The sequence below is a fragment of the Amphiprion ocellaris genome, chromosome 7 (genome assembly GCF_022539595.1).
Source record: "Amphiprion ocellaris isolate individual 3 ecotype Okinawa chromosome 7, ASM2253959v1, whole genome shotgun sequence".
Classification (NCBI taxonomy): Eukaryota; Metazoa; Chordata; class Actinopteri; family Pomacentridae; genus Amphiprion; species Amphiprion ocellaris.
The window spans coordinates 23,774,960-23,802,864 of record NC_072772.1 but is presented as its reverse complement, the minus strand read 5'-3'; the positions used below and the strand labels follow the sequence as shown (position 1 = coordinate 23,802,864).

The 27,905-nt window shown below is 39.7% G+C and overlaps 1 protein-coding gene across 1 annotated transcript; it reads left to right on the top strand.

Annotated features, from left to right (window-relative positions):
• The first annotated feature begins 1,120 nt into the window (after positions 1-1,120).
• On the top strand, positions 1,121-25,967 carry appbp2 (amyloid beta precursor protein (cytoplasmic tail) binding protein 2). Its single transcript, XM_023289323.3, has 13 exons — positions 1,121-1,524; positions 5,527-5,615; positions 6,197-6,348; positions 8,832-8,955; positions 12,432-12,600; positions 12,700-12,789; positions 12,964-13,031; positions 13,120-13,225; positions 13,327-13,451; positions 13,932-14,017; positions 15,037-15,227; positions 18,494-18,659; positions 21,944-25,967. The coding sequence occupies exons 1-13, from the start codon at positions 1,387-1,389 to the stop codon at positions 22,204-22,206; spliced, it is 1,767 nt and encodes a 588-aa protein (XP_023145091.1). The 5' UTR covers positions 1,121-1,386; the 3' UTR covers positions 22,207-25,967.
• Positions 25,968-27,905: the final 1,938 nt, after the last annotated feature.

Here is a 27,905-nt window from a genome sequence, read left to right as displayed (position 1 = left end):
CGGCCCTGCTTCACAGTGATGCCACAGAAGACCGGTTTTAGTTTTCTCAAAGAATCTTTTAGTAAGAGGTTCCTTAAAGGACCTTACTACAAACAGTTCTTTCAAGAATCCCCAAAGCTACCGCCAAAAACCATCCAAAAAATGTCATGTGCTCCAAAGAACTTTCACAAAAATGGGTTCTTTAAGGAGTTTTTTGTGGTCCCACCTCAAAAGATAAGCCATTTCAAATTGTTCTTACATATTTTTTTCAAAGTAAATAGTTATAGAGCATTTTGAATATAATTATGGAGTGTTGTTTGAAAAACAAGCAGGTGAGCCTAGTTTTTGGCATTTATTAATGTTCCCTTTGTACACCATCTAATTACAGACAAGTCAGGTATTAAAATGTAAGCTTCAGAGAAGCACAAAGTAAGTTGAACTGACTTATTGCCCAACACAAACACAAATCAAAAGGAACACCTATCCCTTAAACCTTAAATTAACTTATGAATCCAAACTAAAAATCATGAAACACCGACTGCCTGTGACAGCTACAGACACACTAATTTTTAACTATTTTTATGTATGAATTGTAAATGTAAGAATCTACAACATTTCTGGGTCTTCCCTTATCTAACATTTTGGGTTCTTGACTGTTGGTCAGACAGAAACACATATTGCAAGATGTCTGTTGGGGATTTGACAAATTCTGAAGGGCATTGCTAACTGTGTTCTGATAATTAATTAAAAAAAATAAACTATCTGAAGATTAATTGATCATCACAATAGTCAGCTGCAGTTATAACTTCATGCAATTAGCTACCATCAGTTGCTCTGATAAAAAAAAAAAAAAGAATAAAAGGTATACGTACTTTACGAACGACATAAAGTATGTGAAGAGCCATTCCCTCAATAAAGAATCTTTAACTGGTAATGACAGTTTGGAGAAGCAGAGAACCTTCTGAAGAACCATTGCTTCTCCTAGAATAGTAGAATACCTGAGTACGTTTGGATGGCTGTGCAGTGCAGATCTTTAAAATACATTGCTTTCATATGGTAAAATCTGCGCAGGAAATCTTAGTTTTCTGAGTATAAAATGCTGTTTTGCATCGTCTGCACCATGACGTCAGTGCGTCACCGCCTGTGAGTGTGCGTCGGGACGGGGGCACGGAACTGCTGTAGGGTCGACGGATGATCGTAGATGAAGGAGAAAGATGGAAATTAAACAGCGGTTTTAGAGGAACGGCGGTGACCTGTCGACAATACGAATATCTGTGGGCTCACTGCAGAGCGAATGTTATATGAGGACTCTGGGAGGACGTGCTTTAATCGCGGTAAGGTAGCGAATGTAGGGAGAGTTGGGGAGGGCTGTAGCTGCTGGGGTTTTTTTTGGAGAGGGAAAACAACATGGCTGCGGTGGAGCTCGAATGGATCCCAGAAACACTGTATAACACCGCTATCTCGGCGGTGGTGGACAACTACAGCCGGTCAAGAAGGGACATACGCTCGCTCCCAGAAAATATACAGTTCGATGTCTATTATAAGGTAAGGTTTACCAGTCAAGAGGCTCTGCTGTATCAGACAGCCACCATCCTATACGAGTTTCTGTAATCAGCTGCTAACGTCGCTGCTAACGTTAGCAAAATATCGATAACGTTACGTCCGCTCGTGAAGACGAAATTTAACATCTAAAGGGGTGTAAATGAGCTAACTAACAGCTGACCTGACATTTTATTAACATTAAAGATAGCTTGTGTGTATCTGTATAATGAACGTTTGTTTAATAAGAAGCCATAACCGACATCGACCCTGTAGCTAATTACATCAGTAACCGTATAAATGAATTCTTTCAGTGACGTCGTGTTAAGAAAGCGTTTTTGTGGATTTGCTGTTGTGAAGATCTGCTGACCCACTTTCTTTAAGAAACGTTACCTTTGTTTTATATGGGCAAACATATTGGTTACAACTTATCACCGCTTTATCGAACGGTCACTGTCAATTTGCCACAAACAGCGGACACAAAACACCTCTATTGAAACACTGACTTTTAAAACGGTTCTTTTTGTTCCTGCGACATTAAGTTAGATAAATACAACACTGAGCTGAGACGACAACGACACCTGCCTATGAAGGGTCACGTACAGTAGGATCTTACATGGGTTCTGCACAGGCAGGGAAAATGCTTTAGATGTGATGTACATTGGCATACACTGTGTTGTTAGAGGCAGTTAAATGCCATACATTGAAACTATGATCTCTTCCTTCAAACAGCCCACCCATACCATACTATTTAGTAATGAATATAACCTCATCTTTAGCGGCCGTCTGTCTCTTAGTATATAAGAGTGTAAATTACTTTGCCTTTTCTTTTTTGTAAATGTGATTCATTGCGTCTGTAGGCTGTAGTAAGCTTGTTGACATAAAGTTGTCACTGTCAAACAGTATATATTTGATATGCCGATTCTTTATATTGGAATGATAGTAATCTGTATTTTATTTTTAATATTCATTATTATACTACCATTACCAGAGATCACCATGAGACAGTCTGATTGCCTCCAGTCTCATACCACAGCTGCTGTCAGAAATTTGTATTTTAGGTCAAAAATTTGCAAATGAGAACAACTGTTTTGTTAATGAAGCTGGGTTAAGGCAGAATGACTGGGTGAAAGAAAGTAGGGGACCTGGTCAGGGGACTTGGAATGAAACTATGTCCCTCCCTCCTTCCCGTGGCCTTTGTGTCCCTTTTCTAAATTATTAAAACACACAGGTGGAAATATAATAGCCAGACCGTAAAACATATGCTGCTTTATCATTTATCTTAATCTGAATAAGAACATCATTTACAAGTTAACACGTGATAACCTCCAGGATGAAAAAATTAAGCATAAATGCCAAGAGCAATAGTTCCTTGAATGCCCACTTGAGGCTGGCTCCAAAAGCAAGTCAATCCCCATAGACAGCCATGTTAAAATGTCTAACTTTACAGCAGAAATAAACATGTTTACAGCCTGGTACAAAAATAAATTTTTGTTCTTTGTGTTTTTTACAGTTCATGACAGCTGTATAGGAACTGAATTTTTATATAACTTATCTGTGAAGGCATCGCCACTTTGAGTGGCAGGTAGATGCTGTCAAAGAACAGTTCATGGTCAAGAGACTTTTGCATGGCTCACCTCAGCTCCACTCATGTCCTCCTCTTTGCTTAATTTTGGCTTACCTGGGAGTTAGCAAGACTCAGGCACTGCCAGAATGACGATGGCCGGAGCCACTACAACTTATGGATGATGTTATGGAGTGTTTGTCTATCTTCACATACAGTCAGTGAACACCGTGACAGCATGTTGTGTCAAAGGGGGCTTGAATCTAGCAATTGAAACCATAAACACATTAGGAAAATGTTTATTGAGGTAAGAGATGAAGTGATAAGTAGGGAATTTTCTCGTATACAATCAGACTTCTCTTTGCAGTCAGAGGAGTTGGCTCTGCTGACCACTAGAAAGAGTGCAGATTTATGTCACTCCTGCTCTGGCCTCCCTTTTCAGACAAGGGAGGCTACGTTCGTCTTTTGTATACAGCCTATCCTCCGAACATGATTAAGAAAGCCACTTAAGCAAGTTTGTACAAAGAGTGAAGTTTATAGTAATGAGCACAACAATGTGACATTCCAAGGACTGGATGTACCAGTTACTATGAAACCTCTTTTTTTCATGCCTTCATGTGTGATTTGCAATGCAAGTGATCTTGAACCCATTTTGCTGGGACATTTTTTGAGCAAGATTGGATTGCTTGTAGCAAAATGGTGGAGCCCCCGAAGAGCTTCCACCCAGGATAATGTGCCACTGCTGACTGAGATACTCTTGAATAAAAGCAAGTGTCCTCAAGCTAGATTATATGTTGTATTGTATTGCATTGGTCACAACATGTAATGTACACAGTAATTTCATGTGACACATTTCCAAGGAAACAAAAAAAATAGGGATAGACTGATATGTTTTTTTGTTTGATTTTTAAGGCTGATACTCAGGGCAATTATTGGTGATAAAGAAAGACTGATAACTAATATTTGGAACAAATATACATTACATGCAATGTTTTAACAGCATGTGATAGCAGAGAACCTGCTTCTTCTTTAATAAGGGTGACTTAACTTAATATGTAAAGTAGAAATAGGACTGATTAAAATAGGATGCTGTCCTCTGTTTAACTGACTGAGGTTGATCAGTTTGTCTCCTGGAATTAGCTTGGCCTTCTCTCTTCATCTTTCACTGTTTTATTACAGACTAAGGTCCATATGTTAAAGCGTTATTAATTATGGTTTTCTAGACTCTGTTTGAACATAATTTGTGGTTGCCTTCCAACTTGGATGCTTGCTGTTAACATAGATAATTTCCTGCTTTGTGGCAACAGCTTGTGTTTCTTGTTCAGATTTTTCAGTCTCTGCTCGAGAGACATTTCTGAGACCACAGAATGACTGAAGACAGAGAGAGGTGACTGCATCAGACCTGAAGTAGCACATGTTATATATTAATAATCGGTCAATAGTTTACCAATACTAGTAATTGGAAAAATGCCGGATATTGGCCACCATAGTCAGCCAGACTGATAATCATTCTGTCTCTACTAAAAAAGTGAACTAATGACTAATTATACTTAGCAACTGGTCCTCCCAGTTATGGTAATTGTTGCCTTGTTATATGCAACAGTTGATGATACCATGTGTCCCAAAAGTAGTCCATGTCTTTCTGTAGCTCTCAAGACAGCATTAGGGTTAGCAGTGTCAAGGACTGTGATGAGTTCTCAAACTAGACAATTCAACAGTAGACAGGCCTGCTCACTGTAAATCACAAGCATGAAAAATGACGGCTCGGTTTCCTAAATGCAGCAAGTTGGTGACAAAATTTACTTTTATTTGATTTTAAAGCTCAGTTGGACTCCCTTCCAGTCATGAGCCACATGATTGCAGTCAGGAAGCCGACTGTGTGGTGTCTTGACATCAAGGCATCAAGAGAACTATGTGAAGTGCTAAGAGATGACATATGTTGTGGATAGGCACAATATATATAAAATAAATTGAAGATCACAGTAATATAATTGGCATATGCAAAAGCACTGGAAAAAGTTTATCACATTTATTTTCCCCAATAACTGATATTTCAAGAGCCACAGCTTGGACTGGTAGTGTCTCCTGTTGACTACCATGCAGAGCCATGGCATATAACACCTTCCGGCTAAGCACAATTTGATGAGAGGCTAGACATCAGCAATTTTTTTTAGTTTGAACTCCTGAACAGCACACAGCATTGTCTAAAGCATCACTTAGAACACATCCCAAATACCCAAATAGTATAGAAACTCCACTGTTGTAATTACAGATCAACAGCTGTTTTTTTTGTTTTGTTTTATTCAGTAGTCGGCTACTCAGACATGCTGTCTACACATACATGCTCGATGAGTTGTTAGTGAAAGAACTGACCTCTGTATTATTGTCAATAAATTTCCACATTTGTCTTATCTACCCAATGTGTGTGTCTGTGTGTGTTTCAGCTTTACCAGCAGGGCCGACTCTGCCAGCTGGGGGGAGAGTTCTGTGAGCTGGAGGTGTTTGCTAAAGTGCTGCGGGCTTCAGATAAAAGGTAAGGAAATGAAAGGACTATGCTTTGTATTTAACCACACACCATCCACATTCAGCCATCAGTTATCTTAGAAAATTATCCTTGAGCCTGTGATCACTTAAATAGATGGTTGTCAGAGCAGTTTATTTTCAATGTGCTGTAAACAGTATTAATCAGTACCGAAGGATAAGTGCTGAAAAATACTCTTCAAATTAAACGCATGTAAACATTAATTAGTCTCCTTAATTGCAAACAATCAGTGTTAGTGTTGATCCTGAAATAATCATGTTAGTTGGCTTCTATAGTGTATTAAAGACTTGTCTTTTTTTATATTAGAAGGGGACAGGAGTTTATGAAAGTAGATGAATGTAACTTGATATAAAATAGAATTGTAAATCCCTTACCACAATAAAGCACCCTTTAAGTGTTGTGTTTTTTCTATAGAGTTATCTATGTTCTGTGTTTGTATGGGCTTAACATGAAAATCCTGTCATTGCACGTAGATCAGTTGTTGTCATTGCCATTGTTATTCAGTGGTTGGTCAGATGCACTGGTTGTATACACTACTGACATGGTCTCTTTCTTTGTCCCCCTTACTGCAGACATCTCCTGCACCACTGCTTCCAGGCCCTAATGGACCACGGTGTGAAAGTAGCCTCAGTTCTGGCAAACTCCTTCAGCCGCCGCTGCTCCTACATCGCAGAGTCTGATGCCCACGTCAAAGAGAAGGCTATTCAGTTCGGCTTTGTGCTGGGTAAGTGGCGGGCCAGGGAATCGAAAGTGTCAAACAATCTCTCCTAGACAGTCTGTGAGATGCAGGTCAGGGTTCTCACTTTGTTTTCAGCAAGCTGAGAAAAGGCTGGGTTCCAGGAAGAGGGTGGTTTAAGATGACAGTTATTCATCAGAAATTTGAAGCTATTGTCCAGTATCCTTACCGTACATGCAAAGGACAGTTTGCAACACTTATTGTACTTTAAGTCAAAAGTCCATTTATCTCACCAAAAATCATGTTTGACATTTTCTGAAAATATGTGCGGATTGGTTCAACTTGTTTACATGGGAAAAATAAACATGTTAAAATGCAAATGTAATTATTTTTGAAAATATAACCCAAGAACATACAGGCAATAGAGAATTTCTTGATTGACAGTGCACAAGAGAAGTAAGTAGTGCAATATCATTTAAATGTCAAATGATTCACTGTTTTATCACCTCACAGTAATTGCATTACTTCTAAGTTGAACAGTAGGGTATTTACTGTCATGTAAAACTTAAAACTAATAGTTTAAATTTATCTCAGCAAAAATACAGGCAGAACTCAATACAACAAAAGTCAGAACACCTTTCATTACTAAGATTCAAATCTTTTATTTTTAAGTCCTTCGCATGTTCCCCTTTATTTTTGATGACAGACTCAATCATCCTCAGCATGGAGGATACCAGTGTTGCAAAATTTTTAGGAGAGATGTTTTGGCGTTCTGTTTTTGCTGGTGCTCTTTGCTGAAGGGGTTTTCCCTTTCTCTTTAAAATCCCCCAAAGATGTTCTGTTGGATTAAGTTGGAATATTGATCTACTGCTAAGCTTCTGCAGACTACAAGTGATCTTTTTAAGCTAGGATTTTGGAGATTCATGGTTTGATCTATAAATGTCATCTCACAATATATTTTGCACTCATGTAGCTCATCACACTCCCACCTCTGTGCCTTACTGTCAGAACTATGCACTCACCTGGCCATGGTTATCCTGGCCACGGTTACACCAAGCATGTTAGACTGTCTGAGCTGAGCCATTTTTGTCTTGGTTTCATAGGACCAAAAAATGTGCTCCCAGTATTCATTCATTCTAATTTTGCAGTTTAGTGACAAAGAGAAAGAAAGGTTTTTTTCTTTGGATGCGTCCATAGAGATTCACGTTACACAATGTGTTATGTGTGCAATGTCTTTCTCGCTGTCTAAGCTTCACAGAAACTCTGATTTCTTTTGATAACCCTTGTACCAATTCAGACATGCTGATTCACACAGTCCATAGGTCCAAAACTGAGAAAGGTCTGGTGGTCACAGGTCATTTTATAGCCATGTTCATGCAGTTAGGCTAGTTGGAAATCACAGGTGTCCTAAATTTTGTTTCAGTGACCACAGGTTTTCTGTCTTGTGTATCAGTGATCACAAGTTTATTCACTTAGTTGCACTGACCTTCGATTTTGGGCTGTGTGTTTTCAATATAAGTCATTTCCTTTCCTTCCCTGTTAAAAATGTGATTAGTACAAAAGGCAAGGGAAAGCAAACCAAAGCACCGGCAAGCAATCAAATAAACAAAAAATGCTCAAAGGATAATAATAAGAGAATATATATATACACAAAAAAAATGAATAAACAATAATTTTAAAATAATAATAATAATAATAATAATAATAATAAAAATTTAAATTAATTAGAAAAAGAGAGAAAAAGAAAGAAAAAACAGGAAGGGGGGAGAGTACAAAAAAGAATTATTTAAAGAATAGGGGAGGGGAGTGTCATCCATCCTTCTTCTACTTTTCTATTGTTTATTCATCATCTCTATTCAGTGGGATTTGTAAGCTGTCATAGTATTCTAAGAAGGGGGTCTAAGTCTTCCTGAAACTGTGCAAAGAGCCTTTCAGGGTGTATTCTATTTTTCCAACTTTTAGAAAGTGCATGATGTCTTTGATCCATCTAGTGAAGCTGGGAGGTGCCTGCTCTTTCCAGGAAAGAAGTATGAGATGCCTGGCTATTAAGCATCCTAACTTTGTTTAGTTACCAAGCCATGTTGGATACTAATGTTTGTTCAATTGAGGTTCTTCTTCTTAGCCTTTATTTAACCAGGTCGGTGCCGTTGAGATATAATGACCTCTTTTTCAAGGGAAGCCTGGCCAAGACAGCAGCCAGAGAAACATTAAAGGTGCAACAGTTAAAAACAGACAACACTAACTCACTCAATAAAATAAATAAAATGCATGCTAGATTAAAGCACAGGATTAAGAATTTACATTAAAACAACAAGTGTGAAAAGTAGCTGCTGCAAGATCCTTCATACAGTTTTTAAAAATTCCAATAGTGATGAGATCCTTCAGATTCAGTGTCTTCTGCAGTGAGTTCCAGGCAGCAGGTGCAGAATACTTAAAACAAGTTCCTTTATCTAATGTTTAGGCTCGCTGGCTAACGTAATTCACTACATGAATATGTGTGTGGCTAATAAGTCTAATATTTTGGACCATAGGTGGCTTCTTGTCTGATGCGGGCTGGTATGGAGATGCAGAAAAAGTGTTCCTGTCGTGCCTGCAGCTGTGCACACTCCACAGTGAGGTCCTCCACTGCTACCGGGCTGTGGAATGCTGCGTCAGGTCAGTCTGAAAATCTCAATGTGGTTACACTAACCAAGAAGACCCCTTTGTGTAGAATGTATAAGTTAGGCTATCGTGAAGAGTTTTGCTGTGCCTCGTAGCTTGTGGCAAAGCTAACCTGAGTACACATAACATCTTTGTACAGTAAGATTACCGTAATTTCCGGACTATTGAGTGCACCTGAATATAAGCCGCACCCACTAAATTTACAAAGAAAAAATTTTTGTACATATATACACCGCACTTGTCTATAAGCTGCAGGTGTCCACATTGTAACATGAGATATTTACACGGGAATATTTTCTTAACTTTTAATTAACTAAATGCTTTTTTCCGAACAGTGCCTGTAACACTGCAGTAACACGCATTGAGTCAGTTCTTCATGCTGCCGTCTCCAACGTCTCACCATCGATTCATTGATGCCAAGCTTACGTGCAGCAGCTCTATTTCCTTCTTAGACAGGCAGATCCATTGCCTTGAACTTAAAAGCTGCATCCTATGCATTTCTTTGTGTGTTTTCCATGATGAGGGTCTGTGCATAAAGCGAAAAATGACCGATCTGAAGAATTTAGTGTGAGTGCATTTGATTTAATTCGAACAGTTTCATTGGTCCACTGTGACCTGTTCGGTAATTTCATTGGCCTGATGTGACGAGGCGAAATGTATTGACGGCATGATGCTCGCCTGTAAAAATCTATACATTAGCCGCATCATTGTATATGCTGCAGGATTCAAAGCGTGTGAAAAAAGTAGCGGCTTATAGTCCGGAAAGTACGGTAACTTTAGCAGTCTGCTCTAAATGACAAACTTGTCTCTTGAGCAGAGACACAAAGTGCAAAAACTGAACAAGGAGCACAGCCATCACTACAAATCAGGATATTAGTTACTTTCACTGTGGCTTTGGCTATGCTAACAGCTAGCAGCTAAATTAGGAGGCAACCACAGATTACTAACAATAGTGTCTTAAAAAAAAAACAAAAAAAAAAAAACATTTCTTAAAGATATACTTAAAGCATTATTGGCCAGACCCTGATCTGAATGTGTCAGGGCATTATTTACTTTCTGCGCAAGCTGCAATGGCAGTCTTGCTTGGTCGTACCTGATAACATTTTTGTATCACTTTCAAACCAGCACAAGTCAGAACTACATGTGTATGCATTAACAGACGGACACACACAAGACTATCGGGATCTTTCCACTACAGGAACTCAGGGCAGGTACCAAGTTACATGAACCACAGGATCCATCTAACTATGTCAATTCCAAGTTTGCTAAAACACAGACAAATAATATTTACTGCACACAACTCCAGTTCTGTGAGCACATATGCAGTGAAGGGAACCTAGTAGTTTGCTTCATTGCTGTTTGTTCTGTCAGCCTGTATAGCAAATTTTACATTGTTGACAACAATGTTTGAGAGGAGAAGACTGCTAATTGAAGAGGTTTTTGAGATGGAAGAAAAAATGGCACCTGTTATTGTTGTGAGTTTAGCCTTTGCTCAACAGTATTTTAGGGCCACTCCTACCCTCTAAAGGTGCTTTTTTCTTCCTTGCAAACAGCCTTGAAAAAGGTCCTACAAGGACCGGTTCCTGTGATTGGAACACGCCCAAAGGTGTGCTGCCCTAAAATAGCCTGTGACTTCCTGCAGTGGAAAACTCTAATGACACACTGATGTAGGCTGTTGTTGAGTGTAGTGGCTGACAGTCTAGGATGTGACATTTTAAAAGCAGTGACTTAACCCTCTAAGCGCCAAAGTCGCAATATTGCGACAAGCAACATTGCTGAACATAACAAGCTATAGCTGCAAATATGGTGCCTCATATGGTTACTACTTCACACCAGGAGATGGCGGACATCTGGAACTTCAATCTGAACATCATTTGTGAGCGTGTTTTCATTCAAAGTTTTGGAGTTTATAGAGTTTGCAAACCGCCTCCCGGTCGAGGAGACGAGGGTCGCAGTCGGAGCGCAGCAGAGCGCACGACAGCGCGAGAAAACTGACCATTCTGAGAGGTTTGTTCACTGTTGACAAAGTACTTCGTCAAGTAATGGCTGACTCAGATTCTGAAGAGGAATATTCACCCTCTGATGAAGATGTTCAGTCGTCCAGTGAGACATAAAGTGACGCTGCGTCTGTGCGTAACGGCAGTGAGTCCGTGCGCCATGACAGTCCACAAGCAGCACACACTGGAGCCGATGCTTTGCTTCACCGTGTCCGGGGTGGCGTGGTGGGTGTAGCAGGGGTGGTCAAAACACCGCTAATAGTGAGGTGGGTAGTGGGGATGGAAAAAACCGCGGAAATAGCGGCAGACGTGGGAGAAAATGCACTGATAATAGCGGCGGAGGCCGCAGTGGCGTTCACGGCCCCGCCGTAAATGACGATCATGATGGCTGGGTTTGCTTGAGAGATGAGGAACAGTGTCACAAGTGGATCAGACATTTAGATGAGCCTGCTGGGTATCGTGGAGACAGGAATCTGACAAATTCTGAGCCAAGCAATGCCATCTTGATCGATAAACATCTGTGAAAGTTATGTAATCCATATGTCCGCCGCCTGGTGACGTCATAATATGCAAATTAGATGAGTGAACTTACGCCCATCACAAACTTTGGATCATACTGATGATTTTACTCATGTACAGTATGCCTTTATCTCTAATCATTTTCAAGTTACAACCTTTTGAAAAAGTGATATCAAAACTGAATATTTTCTTGAAAAAACTGTGGCGCCTAAAGGGTTAATCCTAGCAGAAGCATTATATCACTTAATATATTATATCACTTGATGCACTATCCAGTCTCGCGTATACCATGCCACTCTCCATTACTGTCCTAGGTTTGCCTGCATGGAGCCATGAGGAACCTTAACAATAAAAGTGGCCTATGTATGAATGACAGAATGCCATCAACTCACAGACTGATGAAGCAGCAGTGTTACATATCCCATGTTGGAAAAGAGCTGGTGACAGTTACCTTGATAATACAACAGTGAACAAGAAAAGCATTCAGAGAGTGCAGTACTCTGCTAAGGCTGCTCAGTTGTTGTATCATTTCTGATGAAATCTTGAAAAAATTTGTGGTGGTAATCACGGCAACATAGCATGTGGCCATTTTATATAGATGTACCCACAAACAAAATGACCTTACGCTGAGCACAAGCGTGTGTTATGCATGTGTACATTATGTACAGATACCGAATTGTGTGACCTAAATATGTAGCAGAAAACGAATTGATGGGGCTCGTAAACACCCCCACAATTTAATCAGTCCGTTTTTGAGTAATGTTGCTAACAGGCAAAGAAACAGATGGACAAACAGACAGTCAGACAAACAAGACAGTCAGACAAACGTACGCCAATCGTCTCAAAACTCTGCTATTCCTTGATGGAGTAATAATTATTAAATCAGAAAGACCTCAAAAAAGTCACACACAAATCTGACACAGTTATGCAAGCCCTCTTCTCTTGTCTCTTCAGGCTGCTTCATGTCCGCAATGGAAATTGTAAGTATCACCTGGGGGAGGAGACCTTCAAGCTTGCCCAGTCTTACATGGACAAACTAGCCAAACATGGCCACCAGGCCAACAAGGCAGCGCTGTATGGTGAGCTTTGTGCCTTGCTCTTCGCCAAAAGCCACTATGATGAGGTATGAATGTTCAACCACTGATAGTAGTTTTGACAGTACTGCAGTGTTGCTGAGAAATCTGTAACTTCTGTTTTTCTCTACATTTTCCTCATGTCCCAGGCATACAGGTGGTGTATAGAGGCTATGAAGGAAATTACTCCTGGGCTGCCTGTCAAAGTAATAGTTGATGTCCTCAGACAAGCCTCCAAGGTAATATTTAGATTTAAGAAAATGTCCCCATGTCACTGTCAGAGGAACAATGTTTATACACAGTGTGTCTCTGTTGCTACGTATCAGCACTGAGTTTAAATTATTTCAGCCTTAGATGCACAGATACAAATTCAGACATGACTGTTTAAAGTTTGACTTGTGCTTTCACTGCAGGCCTGTGTGGTAAAGAGGGAGTTCAGAAAAGCAGAGCAGCTGATCAAACATGCAGTGTTTCTTGCAAGGTAACCTGCTGTGTCTTTATAGCAACTGCACATTATTTTTATTCTTTTTGTCATCAGGGATTCTGATTCAGTATTTTGTGTCTTGCAGAGAACATTTTGGACACAAGCATCCCAAGTACTCCGACACGCTGCTAGATTATGGATTTTACTTATTAAATGTAGACAACATATGCCAATCAGTTGCTATTTACCAGGTAAGCAGAGTGATAGGCAACCAAAGTGTGCCCATGTTTTACATATCCTTGTTTTCAGGAATTTTACCTAATTAAATCCTTTCTCACTGTGCAAAATTCAGACTGCCCTGGACATTCGACAGTCTGTGTTTGGGGGAAAGAACATCCATGTTGCCACAGCCCATGAAGACCTGGCCTACTCTTCATACGTTCACCAGTACAGCTCTGGGAAATTTGACAACGCTCTGTGAGTACAATAAATCTTACAAACTCGGGACTATTCCTAGATCAGTCTGTTAATTACCTTCAACACAAGCCCCCCTTGTAAATGAAGTACAAGACTATGACTCATGCTGTGTTACTCTCTGTGCCGCTGTTTATGTAATATGGATGCATGCTTAGTCATGTGCCATTGCATATAAAAAATATGTAATTTTACACTATGCCAAATTCAAAGATTGCAAGGAGCTGAGTGGGAGATGTTTTTTTTTATTTGTCATTAATCTTGTCATACCCCTCCACGTATACAAAGACACTGGTTCAGTATTGGGTAATGATGGAACCTCTGTTAGTCTGGTTCACTTTTGCACTATATGAGCTTCAAAACAACTTTCTTCAACGGAAAAGTCTGGCTTTCTTGGAAGTGTTTTTCCTCATTTAAATAGAGCTTCGAGCCAAGTTTGAGTTGCATGATATGTTTGAGTCATCTGCTTTGTTTTCCCCTCAGATTCCATGCAGAACGTGCCATAGACATCATAACTCACATTCTGCCTGAGGACCATCTTCTGTTGGCTTCCTCTAAGAGAGTCAAAGGTAAGGCTATTTTCTTGGACATGCTGGGCTGCTGCCCACTGTGTGGAAGGCGCAGTGAGAAATATCATGAACGCAATCCATTTCAAGACAACAATCATTTTCCCTTGGAGGTAATATGTATATACATGTTGCAGACATTTTCAACCATTCAGATTCAAATCTTGGAGAAAGGGCACACAAATCCAAAGAAACATTTACACAAATAATAGCTGAGTTACTGCAGTGAAAGGTCAGGCTCAGAAGCAGAATCAATGATTTAGCCACTGTTTTATTTGCTAACTATTCAGTCCAGTAAAAGTTTAACTGACACATGCTGGCAAATAATATTTATGTGCTATCACATAATGTCAGGGATGGGTTTTCTACATTCTTGAAATTCATACTGAGTAATTACTCAGTTTTGTTGTAGTGATAAATTAGGCTTAGCTTTGTTATCAGTACTGGTACATTATGCTGCTTCTTTTAGCCAATCTGACTTACCAGACTGTGGATCTAAGCCTGCCATTGGCTGCATTATTACTCACAACACTCTCCCGTTCACCGTCTGCATTTCGGCACTTTTAGAATCCCCTTCTTTATGGGAAACAACAATGCAACCTACATGCTGAGAATGGCAGGTTTTGACAAAATATGGATAGTTTTATCAAGTAGTCTTTTTTTTAGATGAATGGTTATAGAGTTCTACAAAGACTATGTTCAAAGCAATATTATTTTGAATGGTTACTGTCGCTGTTTCCTGGACGTAGTGCTGCACAAGAAGATCATGATTGGTTTAAAGAAATACAAACAAGCCAGAGTGTTCCCTAATAAATATCAAATGAAAATGGAAAAGTAGCACCAGCCAGGTTCCGGTAAAATATGAAAATGATGGTAGATGTCAGGCACAAAATAATTATTCCTATTGAGAGGCTGGTGAAGTAAATTTTCCTACCCAGAGCCATAGTGCTGACACAGTGTAGTGAGGATAGGCCTGGCTATGCCAAATGCTATGTCTAACATGTTTCCTTTGTTCTCATAAGCACTAATCCTGGAGGAAATTGCCATTGACTGCCACAATAAAGAGACAGAAGAGCGTCTCCTGCAGGAGGCCCATGACTTGCACCTCTCTTCACTGCAACTGGCCAAGAAGGCCTTCGGGGAGTTCAACGTCCAGACAGCAAAACACTACGGCAACCTAGGACGACTTTACCAGTCGATGAGGAAGTTTAAGGTAAGTTGAGACTGTTTTTTTTTTTTTTTTTTTTTTAAATAATCCATAGTCTAGTGTACATGCAGTGGAAAGGTTTTTTTATTTGTTTTTTGTGCTGTGATGCACAGGTTTGGTTATCAGTAATGAACACTAAGGTAATATTTCCTCTCCCTCTTGAGTGGCCAAGTTAGCAGTTTTTCTAAAGAGGATAGTCAGGGTTATAGCTTTTATTAAAATGCATGCATCAACATCGTACTCTTTTTGAATACTTGAGCTCGTCTTTGAAGTTGTGTTTCTAAAACAGGACCCAGTGCTATAGTTTTTTGGTTCTTATTAGATGATCAGGCTGCACTTAATCCTGAAAAGTTGTATCCAGCTGAGAAACAAAACCACATGACAGAAGGCCTACTAAATGATCTTAATATGTTAGACTAACAGTTTGGTCACTATTTAAAGCTAAAAAATAATTGAGATATCTGATGTCGGATATTCTTTTAGCATTCTGTGGAATATAAAAACTGGTAATTGTGGTGCATAAAGTCCAATTGAAATGACTGCTGTATACAGTATACACCAGAATTGAGTATAACCCTGTGCCAGATCATCTAAATGTTAAAATATTCAAATTGTATAACCTTACATTAATTGCATCACTTCTAAGTTGAACAGTAGGATATTTTCCCTTATGTGAAATTATACACAGTCTAGATATACTATATTAAAAATACAGACATCCACAGTAAGAACTGTGCTCCTGAGCATGGAGGATGCCAGTGTTGCACAAATACCTGGAGAGATGTTCTGCCATTCTTCAGAGACTACTGTTTCAGCAGCTCTTTGTTGGAGGAGTTGTGTTGATCGGCCTTTCTCTGTAAAATTTCCCAGAGGTGTTCTATTGCATTCAAGTCAGGTGACATACCGTACTTGGCCAGGTCATAGTTTTCACTTTGTTCTTCTTTAAAAAGTCTTTTGTATTTTTGTCAGTGTGCTTTGGAATTATTTTTGTGGTGAAATCTTCTGCCAAGCTTCTTGTCGGCTAGTATTTTGGTATATCTACAAGTGTCCATGTTTCCATCCATAAATGTCATCTCCCCAACCTCTTGCACCTGTACAGCCCCAAATCATCACAGCATGTGTTTCACTCTTCATCAATGGAAGCACCAAACATGCTGGACCCCATCTGTGCTTACCAAATTTATCTTGGTCTCATCTGACCAAAGAATTTACTCCAGGTATTCATCAGGATTTTTTTCGTGTTCCATCTCGAAGCTTAATCTTTCAGTTTTGAGAGCACTCAAGGGTATTTTCTTTTTGCGAATGCTGTCTATCGAGATTGACGGCTTGCCCTGTCTTAGCTGACACAGAAGGTACAATGTACAAGTAGTGCTCTGTCCGTGGCGTTATTTTAGGAGGACAACCACTGCAGCTTTGATTAGTGATACTGTGGCTTGTTGTGTACCTCCTGATTACTGCTGCAACTGTGTTTCAACTCAGTATCATGTTTGCAAAGTCTCATCATCGGCTTTCTCATTTTGTCTGGGAATTTTTTTCCATGTGGAGCAATGACGCAGATAGGGGTCTTTAGGGGACACTGCTTCTGCAGCCTTTGTTAACTCCACCAGGGTCTTTTCTCCCTGATAGCAGCATGATGATGAGGTGCAGTGAACCATTGTGCATTACAGCCTGAGCGGGCTATGCGAGACTACAGGTGTATTTTATTTTTGTTGCATTGCATTTTTAATGCAGTCTTTCTGAAGTATTTGTTAAAAGAGCAAATATTCTACATTATTGACAGGTGGAGCAGTTTTGAATCATTTGTTGTTTAAGAGATATTGCACAGCAGTGTACTCACTTCTGTTGTTTACTGTATGTAAGATGCTGTATTTCATTCATTTGGCTAATGAAAAGGTAGTGTGGAGATGAAATGTGAGACTCTCCATAATGCTATAGCAGTGGTTTTCAAATTTTTTCTGCCGGGCCCCCCTTCGGAGGACAAAAAACTTCCGTGCCCCACCAATAACACACACACACGTACCCATATATACATACATATACATATATCAGGGTTTCCTCTACATTCATTCAGCAGCTGAATCCCAGCCGCCGCTCCGTCAAATTTCTTTTTTTTTTTTCAATTGTTGCAAATACACCACCGCCGCATGTCTCCACCTTCACAGCAGTCTTGCACTGTGTCGGGTACTCACGAGTACCAAGGTAAACTACAGACAACTGTCTTGCTCAGTATCTACTCTTTGATACGTCAGGTTAATACGACGTTAATTACATGCGAGAGTGCGGCCTTGAAAGTGACGTCACGTCAAGCACCCAGGCACCAGGTCAGAAAGTCAGAGGAGTGTCGTCTTGTAAAATAGGGCAGCGACTTACCGTAGAAAAGCTATTAGCTTAAGATAACTCATAATAGATTTTGCAAGTTAAACAGACATTCACTAAATATTGATCTCCAGCTAATGTTACGTAACATATCAGTAGCTTCACTTAATTGGGCCCGATGCCAACTCAGTGTCGCTAATGTGAGTAAACTGTTGATAGCATTAAGCTAATATCTACACACCATGTATGAATAACTGCTGACTGCATTTTCAGACGAGCTTGTTCAAATATATTTTTGTTTAATTTTAACATTCAGCTTTTAAAAAGCCAGTTTCAACTGGCCATTCAATAACTAGGTTGTACAAGGAAAATCTGCAGTCAAGTGTCATTTGTTTACATTGCCACGGCTCCCAGAGAGCCTGCTGCAAATCACAGCATAATAACCTATAAATAACCACAACTCCAACTTTCCCCCATTGTTTTAGTTTTTAAAAAAGTACATTCTGAAAATGTTCGCCCAGAGGCTATTTGAGAGACACTGTCCTAAAGTGATTTAATGTAGGCTGAAATTATTACAGGCCAGAATTCAATATGTTACAGTTAGCAGGGGACCAATGTGACACTGTTTTAAATCCCACAAAAGCATGCAATATTTAGCTCTAGATTATGGAAAAATAGACAGGAAAGTGATTGTTGAAAAGTTTGTAAACCTAATAAGCATTGTGACTCTGTTTGTCAAAGCATAATGTCACAAGTCTACTTTACCCCAGTTATGACATTTACAGGCATTTACCCAAAACTATGTTCCTTCAGTGTAAAAGGAGCCAGATGTTTTTATTTATTTGTAAAGTGCAAGAAACAAAATGTCAAAATATAAATAGGTATTTTAAGTGTGTCCCTTATGTGTGATCTGTTTATCTGTCTGTGTGTGTGTATTTGTGTCACTGTGTAACCAGGAGGCAGAGGAAATGCACATCAAAGCCATCCAGATCAAAGAGCAGCTTCTGGGCCATGAGGACTATGAAGTGGCTCTGTCAGTGGGTCACCTGGCCTCTCTCTACAACTACGACATGAACCAGTATGAAGACGCAGAGAGGCTCTACCTGCGCTCCATCGCTATTGGTCAGTGGAAGGAAAGCAACAGTAGATGCCTGTTTTTAAATGTTTTACTGTAAATGAACATATGCAGGACCCAAGACCTGTGTCAACACGCAATAGGTTCATCTTTGTCAAGGTTTCTTTTTGTTGCCAGGCTTCACTGAGCCCATTGTTAATTATCCTGATTAATGTGCCTCACAAAGCAGGTTTTAAGTGCCTTGGTTTACTCTGGTTTTATTAACAAAGTTCAGTGTGTTCACATAAAAGAGTTTTTAATTACAAACCAGTCACATGCAAAGTCACTAGACCTTGAATGTGCCACCAGTGGGGAAATTGAATTATTGCAGCTGGAGAAGGTATATGTTACATTCTGCAAAGTAAAAGATGCACAGCATAATCACTTAACCAATAAAGAATAGGAAACTAACATATGTATGAATAATGCCCAAATGTCAAAAGACTACAGCTTTAGATGAATAAAAGCAAACCAGAAGTAAAGTTAGTTCTAAGGTCCAAGCTTGAAAGAAACATTATTGATGATCTTGGCTAATCCGTGGTATCTATGAGAAAATTTATTTCTAATTAAAAAGATTATGCAGTCACAGTATGCTTAATTACAATTCTCACCGTGTTAACTGTACAAATATTTGATTTAGAAAAGTTACCTCATTTTATCTGAATTACACTGATAGAAACACAATGCCAAAGATATCTGCTGTGAAGCAATCACAAATAATAAGCAAGTACATCTTTCAGTTATTAGGTGGTAATATGGTCAACTATAATAAATTAGAAAACCTAATAATTTGAACAGGATTGTGCAAAAAATGTATGTCTGGCATCTTAAGGGTATTATTTAAGTATAGTAAATTTGCACATAGATCATGGTAGTCAAGTTGATTGTTTAGAATCCTGCTCTGTGAACTTGTAGTGCTTTGCTTTGGATGTGGGCTAGTTACAGCTGTGTTCAAAATAGTAGCAGCAAAGACTAAAAAAGTGAGTAAAGCTCAAAATCCCTATAATAACTTTTATTTCCATGCATGCAAATGCATTGGGAACACTGCACATTCCATTCTAAATCAAAATATATTCGGTTGTTGTGATGGTATCCGAATATTAATTTTGAGATCCGAATACCCGGATTCTTCCCCCCTCAGATATCTCACCCCCCACCCCCACTGTATTACGTGGACCTACAAACCCTGACATCACGCTTCACTTTGTCCATGCTAGTAAACAGAGGACAAATGCCAAAGATGGAGATATCTATGCTAATGTTATGTTAATGCTGTCAGAATGCAAATGAAAATTCTCTTTAGGCCAGTGAATGTGTTCTTTGACAAATTGTAACCTCTTCAACACATCAGTTTTTCCAACAATGGGACTTTGCTGATGCTTCTTGTCCATAGCTTGGCTTCACATAAGCATCTTTTAATTGTTACAGAACTCACAGGTAACTTTTGACCTTCTTTGATCTCCCCGAAACTGATCACTGGTTGAGTCTTTGGCATTCTGTCTATTCTTTAATCCATTAAAATGGTAGTTTTCCATTTTCTTCCACATCTTTCTGGTGTTGGTTGCTGTTTTAAAGCATTTGTGATCATTTTAGCTGAGCAGCCTGTCATTTTCTGCACCTCTTCATATGGTTTCCCCTCTCTAATCAACTTTTTAGTCAAAGTATACTGTTATTCTGAACAATGTCTGCAACGACCCATTTTACTCAGATTTTCAGAGAAATGCACTATAACCAGCATGTACATTTGCTGCCTTCATTGTTAAATGAGGGTCACCTGTTTGAGACCTGTTTTTGACCTCACTAATTGAACTCCACACTACACATTATTTTGAATTATTCAGTTACACAGAATCAGCAGCGTGCATTATTTTGGGTCTGTTGGTTTTCTATTACTCTACTACACCTGCTAGTAAATTATTTGCAAAGTAGGAATATCATTTCTACCAAAAACGGTGGTTGATCTGGTTAGTGATGTTGGACTGCTATTATTTTGAACACAGCTGTATAGGATTTGCTTCACAACGGTTAGCCATTTAATGAAGTTTCCAATATAATTTACCATGGTTGCAAGGGACCCTACTTCCTGATACCTGAAAGGCTGGGTAAAGCCCAGTGATAACCAGCCAGCCTTCCAACTTGATATTATACGCAGCCCTGTGGTCACTCCTGTAGCTCATGGATTCCAGGAAAATGCTGTTTTGTTGTGTTCTTCCAGCTGTGCTGCTCCACAAGTGAACCCAGCTCTGAGCCAAAGCTGGCAGCTGACTCATACTGATCTGAAGCGCCTCTATCTCACTGATACAATCCTCTAATGCTTCATCCCTGTTCAAGCCATATTGGTATCCAATAATGTTAGCCTCCAGTAGCCTAATTAGCTTGTAATTAACCCTCTGAAACCTAAGAAATTACTGGATGGGTTTTGCTCCTGCCTTGGTTTTACTCGCTGTGAACTAATTTTTCACTGCAATATAAAGTTCTACACTTGGTGCTAGAAGTAAAGAGACTTCAGAAATGTCGTTTGTGTTGAACGTTCCAGTTTTGATGCAATAAATCATAAAAACACAAAAACAACAGTTCAAAGTGGAAACATGTACAGCTGTTTTCTTCAGATGCCAATATGTGTTAAAGATGATGAAAAAATATGAGCACCACATGCTATACATATTTCACTGCTTACATTTTACAACTTCAGATTATGTTTTTCTCACTACTGTGCGCATCAACTCTAGAGAGACCTTTTCTTGTGCTGAATATATCGCCAAACAACTTCCTGACCACTTGCTCCTTTGTATACCATTTTTGAGCTGTGCCCTATTGAATTCATTGATCAAGTACGTTTTATTTTGCTTTCAGTCTCTTGTCACCTCCTCGCTGCTCTGTGGAAACTGCCTGCAGTACACCTGAGTCCTTGAATTTATTTTAAGAGAATTTTTAAATCGACGTGTTGAATAAATCACAGTTTTAAGCTTAGATTTGGTCAATTTTTCTGATAGAACAACACATTATGTATGAAGGGTTCAAGGATCGCCTTCTTTCTGTTTTGACAGTGTCTCGCTCTAATAAGCAGACAGCTTTTGGGTTCCTATAACACCTAAAATAGTGAAATATGTCCAAAGCAGTTATGTAGAGACTTCAAAATCCAAAGACATTCATTTACCAGAATGTAAAAGAGTGATAAGAAGGTGATTGTCACATTTGACTAAATGTTGACTTTTTTTTTTACTTTAGTCAATTGATTAATTGCCCTATAGTGACTACAAACATGGCATCTGATGTTTCTCTGTTGTTACAGGTAAGAAGCTGTTTGGAGAGGGTTACAGTGGGCTGGAGTACGACTACCGAGGCCTGATCAAACTCTACAACTCAGTGGGGAACTATGAGAAGGTGTTTGAGTACCACAACGTACTATCCAACTGGAACCGGCTGAGGGACCGACAGTTTGCTGTGGCAGACGCCCTGGAGGATGTCAACACTACACCCCAGCAGACCCAGGAGGTGGTACAAGCCTTCCTATTGGCTCAGAGCCTAGGCCCGACCCGCCCCTGTCTCGGCTGATTTTATGAGGGAAGAGAGAGGGGAGGGGGAGGGGGAGGGGGGGTAAAGACGCGTGGGTTTTAGCCTGGTGAGGACAGAAAATAAGCCTAAATGTGATGCTTCAGTTGCACACAAATAATTGGTAATACACATAAAATTCAAGCATCACCGGCAGGTCAGATGGCTGTACAGTCACTGCAGCTGCCAGTACACACAGATATACACAGACATGTAGTTGTGAAATGAAGAATAGAGAAGACACCGTTATCAAACCTCAACACACTCACACATAACCACAATGCATCTCTACACAGCAAACATTTCTCCAGGAGAATGAGGACACACAACTGAGGGGAGGGGGGGGATTAAAAAAGAAAAACCTCAAACATCCTGCAAGGATGACAAATGACCTCTCCTCTTCTCTTGTTTCACTCGCCTTTTTCTTCTCAGTTGGGAATCAGAGGACATTTTTGCTTTTGTATTTAAACCAGTGTAGCTCTGAACGCCATGAGACTCACCACAGAATGAAACCATGTTCTCCAGGGCTATGTACATGACAGTATCTGGACCCCACACTCATCTGTGAAATACAGCCCACATCCATCAGCATAATCACTTGGCGGATCACAGATGAAAATAGTTGGATATTTTTGACACTTGTACAGTAAAATATTACAGATTGTACACTTAAGTTTCAGTTGAAGGCCTCTTGTTTTTTTCTTTGCAAAGAAGTGAAAGTGGACCCTAAGAAGACTTCATTAAACTCCTGTTTTGAACTACTTGGTGGAGAGAGATTACAAACAGTGGAATGTGTTGAACCAGTGGGTGTGTTGTTACACACATAACAGGCTTCACAGGTCTTGTTTTCAATTTATTTTATCTCTTTTTTTCCAGCTTAGTACTGACATAGCATACTTAAAATGCCAATAATTTATATGCAAAAGTGTATGTTTATGTAGCCCTTTGTTACGCTTTTTAAAATGAGTGAGCCATGAATCCTAAAGAAACAGTTCAACGCTATAATAACAAGGGACGTGTATGGGAGTGCAAAGAGGAAGATGCCGCATGTACAAAGGCTGAGAAGCCTCCTCTTAATTTCTTAATGTTGAGGCTTCCTGTTTGAGTGTGTATGTGTGTGTCTGTCAGTATACAAAGATAGAACTCTGGGTGCCCAAGTGCTCCACTGATGACTACCAGCCTTACACCAGCTTGCAGTTATCTGTCTGTAGACGGACCCATACTTTTAAGTGCTAAATAAACTATTATACCCTTAAGGGCACTACAATGGGGACCAATATTGTACGTGTGTGTGTCTGTGTGTGTCTCCAGCCTTTTTATCTGTACATCTGGCCTTTCCTCTCCACTCCCTCCTGTCAGAAATCCCATTAAAGTAAAGTTGTAGGGTTTTTTTTTTCTATTGCGGAACCATCAGTGTTTCTGTCCAAGGTCTCATCTGTCATTTCATTAAAGCCTCAGGCTCAACTGTCTTGCTGGCAAAGGTGCTGGTGCTCACTCACAAAGGACCAGTGAGGAGTACAAAAACCTGAGAACAGCCAGTGACTACTTCTTTCAAAAAAACTGAATGTTGTGATGATTTGTAATGGCTCGTGTCAGTGAAAATGATCTGAAGCCAAACCCTTCCTGCATATACAGCTGCAGTCATACATGAAGAGCTATTGAAGGATCAGTTCACTCAAATGACAAGAAAAAAAACACTCCTCCATCACCTTCCGTCAATAGGCTTGTGCCTGTCATAAAAACTAAAATTTTGGGGTATTTTATATATATACACTACCGTTCAACAGTTTGGGGTCATTTAGAAACGTCCTTATTTTTGAAAGAAAAGCATTTTTTTTTCAACAAAGATAGCATTAAGCATTAAATGAATCAACAATCCAGTCTAGACATTGTTAATGTGGTAAATTACTATTCTAGCTGGAAACAGCTGATTTTTAATGGAATATCTCCATAGAGGTACAGAGGAACATTTCCAGCAACCATCACTCCTGTGTTCTAACGCTACATTGTGTTAGCTAATGGTGTTGAAAGGCTAATTGATGATTAGAAAACCCTTGTGAAATTATGTTAGCACATGAACAAAAATGTGAGTTTTCATGGAAAACATGAAATTGTCTGGGTGATCCCAAACTTTTGAATAGTAATGTGTGTATATATCTGTGAAAGCTCTTACATTTTATTTAGCTGAAATGTAGAAAGTTAGCTAAGTAAAGGAACCCTGTATGTTTGCTGAGCACATAATTGTGGCCAAGATAACAACCTGAACAGTTTACAGTTTGTCAGTGCTCCCTGGTGGACATATGATGTAATTGGTCACTGCTTCTAAATGACTTGAAATAGATTATTGGCATTTTTGACTGACATTTCCTATGATTTACTGTCAACCAGTCTATACATGGATAAAAACGTGTGCGGTAAGCCACATAATACTGATACATGAATAGAGACAAGTATGTATCTGTGAGCCCATAGAGCATTTCAAGTACAAAAGTGTGTAGTTGGCGTTTTCTTATTTCCTGTCTGGGTAATCATTTCAGGATTCACTGTGAGGGTCCTGACTCACAAGTTGAGACCCACTGATTGCTCTACTGGTCTGTCCCAGCAAATACTTTGAATTGAATCCTTTCAGGTTCCACAGGAACATAAAAATAGTTCATGTTGTCATTTTTTTTACACCATTAGAGGTGATGAGTAGTGTATTTTTTCTGTGATTTGGGTGAACTGACCCTTTACGTTAGTGCAGTGGAGCTGTGCATAAACAAAGACAGGCATGACGTCTGTGGCGGTGTAGAGAAATCGCTGATGAGATTTTGTACATTGCGGTTTGGGTTGTAGGCGTTAATGTGTGCGACGTTACTGACAGTGTGATGCCTTGGATAAAAACCCCACTGTTTCTTACGTTTTGTTTGTTTTTACATGAATGAAGAAAACAAGCTTTGCCTTGCTGTTGCTTCAGTGCTGTCGGATGTCTCCCTCTCTAGCAGTGATGTGACTGGCTCTAGCTGAGGAGGTCCAGCCTTAGCCCCCTCCCTCCAACTTCCCCCTGAAAAGGACGCTTAGCTCCACTGTCGACACAAACACACCCTCTCTCTGGGCAGCAGAGCAGATGTGTTGTATTCAGACCGTATTTCCAAATAGTTGTGTACAAATATACAAAAGAGATGAGTATATTACTGTTATGAAACATGCATATCTCATGGTCTTATAAAGTAAATCATTTTGTTGGTAAAGTCTCTCTTGACATGCTCCAACACCGACTGCTTTTAGTCAAAATTCACTTACTGATTAGTTGAATTACTGTGGACTGTTATGGCTGCTGTTCTGGAGCCACTGGCAAGCAATGTCTGCATCTCCTGTACCACCTGTCAAAGATCTAAAAAAAAAAAACTTAATGTGAATCGGTTTCGTCCAACTTCAGTTTCTTTTTTCTGTTTGGCAAAGGCAAAAAGAAGTGATTGTCCTTCATTAACAGCCCTGAGAAAGCAGCTGACAGCTGGGAGTGTAAGGGAAGAGCACCTCCTGGTAGTGATCACCTGATGTGTGAAAGGGAATAGTAGAGTTGCAGTGCTGGAGGGGGGAAGACTGGACAAAGTTACAGATGCTCAATAAAGCTGTGATCTCTCCAACGGCCCTGCTTCGCTGTAAACAGTTTGGATGAGAAGATGGACACCAAATGCGATGAGAGGATGTTATCACTGTTGTCCTGTTACTGCTTCACTGTTAGCTGCAAAAACATTAAAACGTATATCATTGACCACCATGAATTTTTCCTCTTTGTGTTCATGATGTGGAATTAGACATCACACTGAAAATAACAGACGTATGGAATAACAGAAAATGCAGAAAACATGCAGGAATAGTGTTGCAGTGATGTTACTAAATATTAAATGGATTTTATATTGAATCCCACTCAGTTTCCTTCTTTTAAAGGTGGATCTTTGGTTTAGCGCAGCTTACTGGCTTAAGAAACAAGTCAAAGTGCACTAAATCTGTGTAATTAAGAATAAAACTTAACAATGCAGCAAATTAAAAATACAATCTGGATAAAAATTAGATGTATGTGGAAAGTAAATGGTCACAGGGTGAGATCCAGGAACAGCCAAGAGGATCTCAAACAGCCATCAGGTTCATAAGGAGGTCAAAGATCACAAATGTAAGCTGGTGCTCGACCACATAAGGCTTTAAAAAGTATCTAGTAACCAACGATGGCCCACAAACATAGGAGTGTTGTGATTACTTTTACTGGAACAAGCATGCCTCCATCTCTGTTAATATGTTGATTCTCCAGGATCCTCCTGGAGCCTGACTGGAGACCAGACCTCATCAGCTGTAATCAGTGTTGGACCTCAGAGAGGCTCTGTGGATGGATGAGGAGGTCACCACACTTCCTCTGTAGGTGCTCTCATCTAATACACACTAACGAGGTACTTTACAAAAATGCTCTACTTAGGTACAAATTTGAGGTACTTTACTGAAGTATTTTCATTTTATACAGCTTTCTGCCTCTACTCCACTACATTTGTCTGACAGCTTTAGTTACTCCTCCAATTACAGTTTGTCATACACTTCCTGTCCAGTGAAAGCCATGTATCTCCAGACCCACAGTCCAAAACATGCTGAGGTTAACTGGTAACTCTAAATTGTCTGTAGGTATGAATGTGAGTGGGATTGTTTGTATCTATGTGTATCTGTGCTTCAGCACAGCACTTAAGTCACAACTAACACATGTTCAGCTATATTTTTATCTATATGTATGTAGCAGCACATTCACAAAAACAGCCATTTTTCTGCTACCACAGCTGTAACTTTATTCTGAAGGTCTATCACAGTTCTTTCTCCTCCATTCAAATCAGCTTCTCTGTTGTGGCTGGTCCAGGCTGGCCTATCTGCCAATCAGAGCCGAGACTTCTTGATAACGTTTTGTACGGTAGCCACAGGACCCTTCAAGGTCTCCAGAAGTGGACTCGTTGCCTTGACAACATCCATGCTTTGCTACAAACTTTTGTCTGCTTCCTCTGAATCATGTGATTGACTCTGCCTGCTGCTACCAGCACAGACTGCTGCTGCTGGATCATGTTTCTGATCAACACAAGGCTGCTTTGGAGCAGCTCAGCATCCTTTGCATCAGGAGTGTCACATTCAGCTTAGTTCAGGGGCCACTTACAGCCCAATATGATCTCAAGTGAGACGAAACAGTAAAATCACAGCATAATAACTTATAAATAACCACAACTCCAAATATTTCCCTTTGTTTTAGTGCAAAAATACATTCTGAAAACGCTGACATTTAAGGAACTTTTTGAAAGACGTAATGAACATCCTGAAAATACTTAAAAATTAAATTTCAACATTATATCGCAGTTTATCATTTACGCATGCATTACAAATTACAGGGTGTCTACAAAGGTACAAAACATTTATTCACAGGTATGTGGAAGTGATGAAAAATAAATAGCAGTTAATAGCAGATCCTTTTCCACACTGCAGTCACTGATTCTGCTCTTTGCACATCCATCACTGTCTGGCTTGGATCAGCCACCAAACAGGAGAGAAACACACCAGGATGGACATCCAGACCTACAGAGGAGGTTATTGGCAATGACCTGTCAACACACAAGGCTTGTACATGTCTAGAGTCAGGAAACCAGCTCCGACCACTCACAACCAGACAGACAGAGCATGGTAAGCCAGAACTAATCAGA

What these genes read in the sequence shown, in the direction of transcription:
- appbp2 (XM_023289323.3), top strand. Translation starts at nt 1,387, where the DNA reads ATGGCTGCGGTGGAGCTCGAATGGATCCCAGAAACACTGTATAACACC. An exon ending in TCCTCAGACAAGCCTCCAAG is followed by an intron (nt 12,790 to 12,963) that starts GTAATATTTAGA and finishes CTTTCACTGCAG; the next exon opens with GCCTGTGTGGTAAAGAGGGA. An exon ending in AATCAGTTGCTATTTACCAG is followed by an intron (nt 13,226 to 13,326) that starts GTAAGCAGAGTG and finishes TGCAAAATTCAG; the next exon opens with ACTGCCCTGGACATTCGACA.